The sequence below is a fragment of the Pituophis catenifer genome, unplaced genomic scaffold, assembly GCF_029215685.1.
Source record: "Pituophis catenifer annectens isolate HBS135680 unplaced genomic scaffold, rPitCat1.0.hap2 SCAF_2, whole genome shotgun sequence".
NCBI classification, from domain to species: domain Eukaryota; kingdom Metazoa; phylum Chordata; class Lepidosauria; order Squamata; family Colubridae; genus Pituophis; species Pituophis catenifer.
This window is the reverse complement of record NW_027256882.1, coordinates 147,384,110-147,395,209: the sequence shown is the minus strand read 5'-3', so window position 1 is coordinate 147,395,209 and position 11,100 is coordinate 147,384,110. Positions and strand designations below refer to the sequence as shown.

General features: G+C 44.5%; 1 protein-coding gene across 1 annotated transcript; it reads left to right on the top strand.

Moving 5' to 3' along the window:
* Positions 1 to 805: 805 nt before the first annotated feature.
* Positions 806 to 11,100, top strand: CUNH17orf58 (chromosome unknown C17orf58 homolog). Its single transcript, XM_070934751.1, has 6 exons — positions 806 to 890; positions 3,486 to 3,626; positions 5,815 to 6,453; positions 8,607 to 8,687; positions 9,529 to 9,720; positions 10,910 to 11,100. Exons 1-6 carry the CDS (start codon positions 806 to 808, stop codon positions 11,098 to 11,100), a joined length of 1,329 nt encoding a protein of 442 aa, XP_070790852.1.

The following is an 11,100-nucleotide window of genomic DNA, read 5'->3' as shown; positions in this document are numbered from 1 at the left end:
GCTAGAGATAATCGTAGTGAAAGTGGTATTTTCATACCATATAGCATTTTGACACAATGGCAGAGAACTGGAGCAAACTCATGGGTATGTTCCCAGTACCCATTTTTCCCCAAGGTAGACTGCCACAAAATAGGACGTTTTAATCAAAAAAGCACGTATCCTTTGTGCAATCAAACTCTGGAAGAAAGGCGGCGCTGAGGCTGAGCGCTTTGCAGCCGAGCGGTCCGACGTCCACCCGGTCGGAACAACCTGCTTGATTTTTAGGCGGTGCGATTGCGGGTGGGGGGCAGGGAGGCATTTAAACCGGAGCCACTGAAATCGGGGGTAGCGTCCCTCTCCGGGCTAGCCGAAAGCTAAGAAATAGCTTGGGGAAGAGTTGAAAGGTGACAGCGAGGTTGGCCGGGACTTGCAGCCCAATTTGGTCTCTGGTTCCTGGGCTCTCGTCAAGGACCGAGTCCCGTTTTCCCAAAGGACGCCTCTCATTAGCATGGGGCCGGGGGCGGCTGGCGGAGAGGGCCAAAACTGAGAGAGAGAGGGGGGGGGGAGGGGGAGAGGGAGAAAAAGAGAGAAAGGGAGAAAGAAAAGAGGGAAAGAGGGAAAGGAGAGAGAGAGAGTGGAAGAAAGGGAAAGAGAGGGAGACAGAGAGAGAGGGCGGGACAGGGAGAGACACGCACACACAGAGGAGAAGGAGGGCAAGAGAGAGGTGGAGAGAGAAAAAAAAAGAAACGGGGAGAAATTAAGGAGAGATAGAGGAAGGGAAAGAGAGAGACAGAGAGAGAGATTGGTTAACTGCCTCTCCTTTGCAATGACACCCGAAGCTGCCTGGCTCCTGTGCTTCGCCATGGCCTCCTCCTCTTCCTCCTCCTCGCTCCTCTCCTCCGGGGTAGCAGGTAAGTCTGCCCCAGGCTCAGGTGGGACGGAGAGGTCGAGCCGAGGCAGCCCCTCCCCTCCCGCCCCGCCGTCAAATTTGCCCTCAGAGGCGCCGCCGCCTTTTCTCCGGGCTGGGGCAGCGCTTCTCTTCAGAGCCCCCGAGAAGGGCTGCTGGGCTCCTCCGCCCTCTGGACGCTTTGCCCGAGGACGAAAGAGCGGCGGGTTGACGGGCGGGCGAACGCGGGTTTCTTTCTTTTTTTCCCCCTCGTCGCTTCCACCCTCTCCCCAAAAGCTGCTTCCCGTCCTTGCCTCATGCAGCTTCGAAACCTCGTATTTTCCTTGGAGGGTGAGGGTGGGGTGAAGGGTTCCCCGTCTTTCCCGGAGCTGTTCCTGCACACACACCCCCACGAGCGCGTTTTCGGGCTGCGCTCGGCTAGCGGAGGGCTGACCCTCGGGAAACCCGGGTGGGTTGCAAGAGGTCGGGAGGCGGCAGGTGGGGACGAGAAAAAGACGGGCAGGATGAAGTTAGGCGCCCCTTCTTCCGTTCCCTGGGACGGGAGTCCCTTCGGATGAGAAGGAGGACCTGGATTGGGAACCGGTGGGAGGGGGGGGGGGGACGACGACGACGACAGAACTTGATTCTCCCTGCAGTAAATGGGAGAAAAAGAAGGAAATTCAAAAAAAAAATTTTTTTTCTTTTGGAGACTGCCTGGACAAGTCCCTGAAGTTTCTTTAGTGAGGTTTTTCGGTAGCAGTTTGCCATTGCCTCCTTCCTAGGGCTGAGAGAAAGTGGCTGGCCCAAAGTCACCCAGCTGTTTTACTGCCTAAAGGGGGACTAGAACTCACTGTCCCCCCTGGTTTCTAGTCTGGTGTCTTAACTGCTGTCAAAAGGAACATTTTTTCCTTTTAGTTGTTCTGTAGAAGGGAAGTGAGTGGAAGAGGCAGGTCACATCCCTCTGCGAGGGAGACCGGTGGTTCTTAAATATGATAATGAATAAAAAAAACCCTGAATAAACAAATTCTACATTACATTACTGCTGTGTAAATTGATGTGGCTTTTGAAAAAAAAAAAATGGTGATGTTCTGTTGTGAAAGAGGGTGGAGGGTAATGTTAATCTCTCCTGCGTTTGATGAAAGTTGCAATCCTGGGCAATGCCAGACTGAACTCTGTGAAATTTGACTAGGCCTGTTTCTGAATAAACATGCCCTGAACTCAGATGCCAGTCACTTAAATTCATTTTGTGACATTATTCTTAACCACCCAGATTCCTGACCCCCTCCATTTAATAATAAACTAAGCAATCCTGCGCGAGCTGCACTGGCTCCCGGTGGTCTTCCGGGTGCGCTTCAAGGTTTTGGTTACCACCTTTAGAGCGCTCCATGGCTCAGGACCTGGTTATCTACGGGACCGCCTGCTGCCACCGGTAGCCTCCCACCGGCCGATACGCTCTCATAGAGAGGGGCTCCTCTGGGTGCCATTGGCCAAACAATGTCAACTGGCGGCCCCCAGGGGGAGAGCCTTCTCTGTGGGGGCACCTACTATCTGGAATGAGCTCCCCCCGGAGATATGGAGGATCCCGGATCTGCGCACCTTCCGCTGCGCTCTCAAGACCTTTTTATTCCATCAGGCTGGCCTGGCCTAACTTTCCCTTTTTCCCTTTTAAAATGTAAATTTTAATCCGTTCTTAATTATTGGGGTGTTTTAAATCTGCCTTGGGCCAAATTGTTTAATTCGGTTTTATTTTGCTTTTAAATTTTGTATTTATGTGTTTTATCTTGTGGCTGTTCACCGCCCTGAGTCCTTCGGGAGTAGGGCGGTATATAAATCAAATAAAACCAAAAACCAAAACCAATGATTTAAGCAACCCTGGTTAATCTAAAACAGTGTAAATCAGGTTATATTTTTTTTCTCTCTTGCCCAGAAGTAATTAACTAAAACAAATTAGGCAGTGAGTAGGTAATTAATTATCCATGAAATATCTGGGGGTATTTTTATTATTGTACTCCTTTATTCTGGCTTTTTCCCAACCATTTCATTACATGACTCATTTTTTTCTTTGTCAACCATCCAGCGATCTAAATTAAGTTGAAGGTTTGTGTCTGGTGGCTGAACTGTACCTTAAATCCAGAAATCTCCTAATTTCTATGTCCTAAATCTTACAGAACATTGCTTGATTTTTTTTCAGTCCAGCTGTGTATTTCATGAAAGTCAACCAACCCTGTGAGAGAAACTCATGCTCTTCTGATTGTTTCTGATTCATACACCACAACACGCTTTGCAGACATAAAATATAAACTAATACATCTTGTGCTATAAATGGGGCAACGGATAGTGCATACATAAGAACCTTCTCTTACACAATATTAACATAAATAAATCAGTATTTGATGAAAACCTAATCTTTCATCTCTCCCTTCAAATTTGGTGATCACAGCGATCATCTCAGGCACAGCAGAAATGAAGGGCTTAGTTGATCAAAGCAGAATAATGTTGATGGGGTGGAGAGATGAACAGAAAGGAACATGTTGAGGTGGAAAAGCTGCCTGCAGCACTGAACTTTCCACATCTTCACATTAATCTTCTTTCACTTCATGGCAATGTTCTGCTTTCACAGGCGAGACCGGGCAATCTTTGTTCGCACCAGCTGTTCTCATGGGAAAGAGACAAATACACGATGAAGTCAACAGACAGGAGACTTGGGAAGTGGACTTGAACCAACCATCAGAATCAGCCATAGGAACCCCGAACCAACCATGTAAGGTTTGTTTGTGTATATGTTTATATATATTTTTAGAATCAAAAATTCTATTTGCTGACAAACAGCATCCCAGGTGGGAAAGAAAAGTTGGAATGACTACAGTGAGGCAACCACCATTTGTTCTTCTGCCTGGGAAAATCTCAGCTTCAATGTACTGAACCACTTGGTTAAATAAATTGATGTGTACAAAATGAAACTGGTAATCATAATAATAATTTTTTGCTTTGTCAACCATATTTTATGATTACCCTCTTTCCCATGCTTGTTGCAAATAAATAAGGTAGTTTGCTACAACAAGGATTTTTTTTTTTTAAATCCCAAGTTGAAGAAGTTTGTAAGTCATCTAATTTGCTTAGGATAGCTATGTGAAAGTAGACAAATTTCAAGACATTAATTTAAATTTTATTTACAAATTAAATAGGAAAAAATAAACCTATGGATGGTAGTTTTAGAAACTGAGAATCTTGCTGCATATTCCATAAATTCAAGTTCATTAGCGGTGCAGTCTTAAACATTCTTGCTTTAGATGTCAGACCCATAAATATGCCATCTGAATAAACATGATCCAAGGTAGATCCAAGGTCTTTTGGAGAGTATTTGAACAACTGTTTTTGCCTTTAAGTCTAAATAATTATCCATCACCCATGCAAAGCTGGTGACAGGCCTTAAATAACGCAAATGACATTGTCAACAAACCTCCACAAAGCTTCCCATGGATGGGAAAATTAAACATCATGTTTGTCAGATACATTTAAACAATGAGACCAGGATATGATGTGAACCTTGCTCCCCGGATGCTCCCTGGACATCCAGTTTTCTTTTTTTAGAAACAATTTTGTTTATAAATTGTGTTTTTAATTTGTAACACAAACAGGGAAAAAATGTTAGATCTTCATGCTCCTGTGTGACCACTGCAGGGCTGCCTCCCTCCCTCTTTTAAATAAACTTTGTGCAAATGAAGCCTCAGCTGAAAGATGCCAGAACATTCCTTGTGGTATACCTTTAACGTTTGGCATATCTAGGAGGGCAACTCCCAGATCTGTGCTTGCTCTACATCAGGGGTGTCAAACTCAAGGCCCGCGGGCCAGATCCAGCCAGCGGGCTGCTTAGATCTGGCCCACAGGGCCACCCTGGAAACAGCAAATGACCGGCCTGTGGTGCCTCTGCCAGCCAAAACGGAGCTCGGGAGGCTGTGATGGCCTCCTGCAACCCTCTGCCAGCGAAAACGGAGCTCGGGTGGGCCCTGTTTTTGCTGGCAGAGGGTTGCAGGAGGCCATCGCAGCCTCCTGAGCTCCGTTTTCGCTGGCAGAGTGCTTGGGCCACCACAGGCACCCCCGACACAAGTGACGTCAAGATGGCCACGCCCATCTGGCCCCCAAGGCCAAACACAACCCTGATGCGGCCCTCAATGTAATTGAGTTTGACACCCCTGCTCTACATCTACAGTCTTCCTCAAGGAAATCTGCCCTCCATATTTGCTGCACAACTCTCAATCCTCCCAGACAGGAATGATCAAGGTGGCCGATAAGACTGTATGTTGTTTACTAGAGTATTGTCTTTTGCAGTTCTTTGGTTCTGAGATTTCACTCTGACATTAATGGCTAAGACTAAGAATGGAATTTGGAAATGTAGCAATGTCACAAAGTCAAGCCAGCCCCAGCCCTTGCTGAGAGGTTGCTACGGTGCGTGACCGCTCAGAACGGCTATTTCAAGTATCTCAATGTGCTGTGCAAGGAAGACAAAGGAGAGGCAGGATAGGAAAGGGCCAATTCTGGCAAATACCGGACCATCCAGATAGTTCAGAAGCACAAAAGCCACAGAATACTTACTTTGTGTAAATATATTGCCAAAGGCTTTGCAATTAGTAAATAAAAGGACAAGTGATTCTCACATTTAAAATCCTGCACCCATTGTTCCCTTGTCCAACCCACTTCCCACAAACATAGCCTTTACTTCCAAAGTTTCTTACTAAGATTGTCTTTCCAAGGAAGAGTTCATTGGGGAAGGCCCATAATTTTGGTGTGCTTTCAGAACTCACGTGACAGACCATTGTTCTCATCACATCTCATCTCATCTCAGAGAGCACCAAGGACCCCTCAGTGTTCCCATCCTTTAAAAATCTCTCTTTTGCTCTTATGTGTGTGTGTGTGTGTGTATGTGTGTGTGTGTGTGTTTTGGAATACAGGGATACTACTCCATGCTGGAAAATCAATGAAGACATTCAACAAAGATGTTTATGGGTCTGGGGGTGCCACTCCTTCCCAGAACAAGTCTCTCCGAGGTAGCAGCATTAGCTACATTGAGACAGCTGAGCACACGAAGGACCAGTTCTTACCTCGAGATGAGTGGAATCCTTTGGAAGTGAAAGCATTAAACACACTCCAGCTACTCTTGGATAGAAGGAAAAATGTGAAAAAATCAGTGGAGAATCAGACAGGCTTAAGGAAGCAGTCCTTTCAGGATGTCAAAGGCCTTTCTTCCCTTAGTCGTGAGGAGGCATCTCTCTCTACCACTTACTTGAGTCAAAGGAACCAAATCAGCAGAAACCGGCTCCTCTTGGACTCTGCCAACAGCATTTCTACTTACTTCCATCCACCTGGATATCCCCACTGCCAAGGCAGACTTCTAGCGGAAGCATCTATGTTGAAAAACACGGGGTCAAATGTTGGTCAACACTCTGGTGACTTGAATCACTTCAACCGGCCTGGGAAGAAAAACCCTTACCACAAATTCCATGGTTTTTTCCGAAATATCACTAAACCCTATTGGTTCACAAACCGACAGACTCCGAGCTTACTGAAAGACTTCAGCACCTTTAAGATTGGTAAGCAATTTGATGGCACGTAATCAATCAAAAATGCATAGGTAGTCCTCAATTTACAACAGTTCCTTTAGTGACTGTTCAAAGTTACAATGTCACTGAATAAAGTGACTTATGACTATTTTTCTCAGTTACGACCTTTGCAGCATCCGTGGTCATGTGCTCAACATTCGGATGCTTGGCAACTGATTCATATTTATGATGGGGGTCAAGTGATCACTGTTTGTGACCTTCTGACAAGCAAAGTCAATGGGGAAGCCAGATTCACTTAACAAACAGGTTACTAACTTAATTACTTCAGTGATTCACTTAACAACTGTGGCAAGGAAGGTTGTAAAATGGGACAAAACTCACTTAACAAATGTCTCACTTGACAACAGAAATTTTGGGCTCAATTGTGGTTGTAGGATGAGGACCACCAGTATTCCAGATCCTTCAGCACTGCATATTTATATATTTATAATTTTAAACTTTTGCACTCAACAAATTACTTTTATATTTTTTCTATTCTTTAAAAATAATGTTTTTTCCCCCTCTTTATCACCTGTGAGATTGGGTTACCTCCTGGAGGGAAGGGGAGAGGCCGGGATAGTTCTGGTCACAAACTCAGATGATATACAGCCAAGAAGCAGTGCTGTAGCAAAACTATTTAATTTGTACCCTTTTAAATCATTAGAAAATCAGCACAGTTTGAGTACCCTCTACATACTGGATGTTAGGAGGGAACCTGCTGGGAAGCTGACACGTTAAGCATTCCCATGGAAGATAGGAGTAGTGCCAGGAATTATGGAGCTGCTATCCCAGGACAGAAAGCAAGATTAAATTGTGAAGATCCTGAAGGTTTTTGGGAGAGGACTCTTGAGATCTTCACCTACCATCCAAGAACTCAGCTTTGCTCACTATGGTAATTGGGCAAGAGGAATACTTGTAGGCAATTATTTGATCATTAGCATTGAGACAGTACCAATCACAGAGGTTTTAGATCAAACTGACTAGGTGGCTCAGTGGCTAAGACACTGATCTTGTCAATCAGAAAGGTCAACAGTTCAAATCCCTAGTACAGGTCTCCTGCTTGAGCAGGGGGTTGGACTAGATGACCTCCAAAGGTCCCTTCCAACTCTGTTACTATTTGAATGTTTTCTGATCTGAAAACCAATTGCAAATTTTAATCATCTGTCAACCTCCTATCAGAGTTTCCCTAAAATACTTGATTTTAGGGACTTTTGACTCAGAAATAAGAGGCATACAATAGTCTTTGACTTGCAAACATAACCGATCTTGGAATTTCCATTGTAAGCCATGATGGTTTTAAGTTAAGGCACCCACATGATCAGATCCAATTTTATGACTTTTTTTGTAGTGGTCAGTAATCAATATATTCTTATGGACATTTTTCTGGAGACAACTGGTTAAAAAGGCCAGAAATCAACAGAAAAGGTAAATCATAGTCATGTGATCATGGAACATTGCAACAGACCATAAAGGTGAGCCAGCTGCCAAGAGCATGAAATGTGGTCATGTGACCACGGGGGTGGGCATACAGCCATGGGAATTCCAGAACCAGATTGTAAATACTTTTAGGGGGGATTCCATCGTAAATTTGATTGCTAAGCGACTGGTCAATAACTAAGGATTACTTTTGTAAGTTGCAGCTCTCTGATAAGCTAACACAGTGATGGCGAACCTTTTAGACACTGAGTGCCAAACTGCGTATGTCCAAACTGAAAGGTGCATGTGCAGCAGAGACCCAAAGACCAGCTGTCCGACGGGAGGCAGGGCATCCCAACACCGGCAGCGCAGCAAGAGGTAAGATCTCTTTCTTTCATGAGCTTCTGTTTTGTAGTTTGCAGGGAAACAGAAACTCATGAAAGAAACGCCATGGAGATCTGACCTGCGGCGATGGAGTGCGTGCCAGCAGAGAGGGCTCTGCTTACCACCTTTGGCACACGTGCCATAGATTTGCCATCACGGAGTAAAGTATAGTTATTTTATACTAGAAGCTTGATGATCTCTGAAACATATTAGAAGTAATTAAGAGTCGTCAAAGATCAGTTTATCCATGTATTTCATTGCTTGATTATTGTAATTATTAAGATGGATCCTTCTCTGTTCTCATTCCTCCATACTCATTTCTGTTCATTTTGATTTTATTATAGATGTTGACAATCTAGAAGTATGTTTGACTGGTTGCAAGAGGGAACGTGAGGAACTAGAGGCTTACTGTAGCAGTGAATTTGGTAAGAACATCCTGTTAACTGGTGGGCATAGTTTATGCACTCACGTTACTTGTAAATATAATTTCTTTTCCAAGCGCTTTCCGCAATTGTTTCATAGAACTACCAAATAAAATTATCTCAGTAGGCCAGAGAGAAGCATTTCTTCCCTTCCCTTCAAAATCGGGGATAGAGATAACATCCAATTTAACTGTACTAGTGTTTTAGACTGCTATTAAATTCAGTTGGATTAAACGCTTCAGGCTTCCTATTACTAGCGTAGCTTTATTGTGAACCAGAATCAAAATGTGCATGAGAAAACTAGGAAGAAGCAACAATACATCTTACAGTGCTTAAAATATCTTGTCTGTTGGAGCATGCTCTTAACCAAATACTGAGGACATTTCCTTTTCCACATTCTCACAGTACTTAATGCAGTGGTGGGGTGCAACCGGTTCTGTGACCACGCTTTTTGCGCCTGCACGCACCTAATGCGCTTGTGCGCAGCATTCAAAATACAGCAATTTGAAGCTCAGCTGCTTACCTTCTAAGGCAGCCGTGGTAAGTAGAACAGCGGAGGTGTGGAAATCAGCTGTGCCATGTGAATCAGCTGAGCCAGAAAGAAGGAAATATAGGATAGGACGGGGGCCAGTGGGTGGGGCCAGTTGATGGTCGGAACTATCGGTTTGCTAGAACGGGTCCAAACTGGCAGCAGCCCACCACTGACTTAATGGCATTTTAACAATATTGCATGCACACTGAAAGCAGTTTATATACTGCAATGCTTTTTTAGAAACAGCCTTCCTTCATTGTAAAATTAAGGGCAGCATCCCACTTAATTTTCCACTCTTTTCTTTATAAAAAGTGGTGAATGGAATTGTTCATGATATTGCCATGATATACAAAGGAACGTATTTGGTGACCATGCTAGTGAACAACAATGGACTCTACAAGACAAATCGGCTGTTCCTGAACCCTGATGGCTACTTCTTTCGAGCTCAAATGCTTGTTGTGGATGCCCTGAATTGTAGCAAACACTGTCCAGACTTTCAACTCGGTAAATAAAGAAAGCCTTTTCTCCTAATCTCTATCATTTGCCCCCCTCCCTCTCCCTTCCTCTCTCTTTCCTATCTCTACATCTATCATCTATCCATCCATCTCCACTCTCTCTCTTTTCTCTCTCTCTCTCTCTCAAGTACAAGAGGCCAAGCATATCACCAAGGGCAATGTATAATATTCCACATAGTAAGTACCATAACTGGGAAGGCCTTTTCTGTAATTCTCATCCCCCTCGAATCACATTGAATTGGGAACTTAAGCACTTGTTCTCTAGATCAGTGTTTCTCAATCTTCACAATTTAAGGATATATGGACTTCAATTGCTCAAACTCCCCAGCCAAACAACCTTCCCAAATCTGATACAACCTAGCTCAGGGCCCATCAGGAAGAATGGGAGGGCAGGAGGAAGGAAGAAAGGAAGGAAGGAAGGAAGAAAGAAAGGGAGGGAGGGAGGGAGGGAGGGAGGGAGGGAGGAAGGATGGATCATTAGAATATGCAGTGTCTACATGCAACTGGTCAGTAAACAGACAAATCCTTCTTTTCTTGTAGGCTTGCCATGTAAGAAACAATGCAAAAGGAAAAGAGGATGGAGGTTGAGGGGGAAAAACATCCTTGTTATTCATGAATCTGGGTCAAAGAAGAACAAATAAACTGCTCATCTCTTTCTGTTCTACTGCAAGCCTTAACATCTTTAATTGGTAGCAAGTAAGGGAAAGGGACTCTCAGAGATGCACCGAAACCAAACTAGACTCAGTGGCAGGGAGGTACAATAAATCTTTCTAGAAACTGTCCAAAAAAGGGCTACAATCAAGATAGCCAACTCTCCTTCATCCAATGGAATCTGCTGCATTCGGAGTATACTAACAAGCCGTGTAATTAATGGGAAATGACAGGCCTAGTATGGAGATGAAGTCCCTTATGGAAATGTCCCATTGTCCTCAGTGATTATGCAGATTATGCAGCCTGGTTTTATAATATGGCCCCGAGAAGTTCAGAATGAAGAGTTGTGCTGTTTACCTTAGTTCCTACCGTTAGGATTGAAGGGGGAAAATGTTGCAGAGAGAGAGATTGGAGGATATTACTTCCTACGGGCAAGAGCCTTAAATTGGAAATGGGTGACTTTATTCTCCTTGGAGATAATCATGTTCCAGAGATGCTTCTGAGATGTAGCTTTCCTTATTTTGCAGGTGGCAGGTACATTGTGATGGGTCACCTCTATCACCGAAGAAGGCAACTGCCTACGGTTCTGCAAGAGCATGTGAGAGGCCGTCTGCGGCCCGGAGATGGGCTGCTTTGCAGAGGCAACAGCTACATGAAGAGGTTTAACAGAAGGCGGGATCAAAAGGTTCAAGGGGCAGCTCGGTCCAAGTGTGGATGA

Excerpts from the sequence above, each read along its gene's own strand:
- CUNH17orf58 (XM_070934751.1), top strand. The coding sequence starts at position 806 with ATGACACCCGAAGCTGCCTGGCTCCTGTGCTTCGCCATGGCCTCCTCC. Across the intron at positions 3,627-5,814 it reads AGGAACCCCGAACCAACCAT|GGATACTACTCCATGCTGGA; the intron begins GTAAGGTTTGTT and ends TTTGGAATACAG. Across the intron at positions 8,688-9,528 it reads TTACTGTAGCAGTGAATTTG|TGGTGAATGGAATTGTTCAT; the intron begins GTAAGAACATCC and ends CTTTATAAAAAG.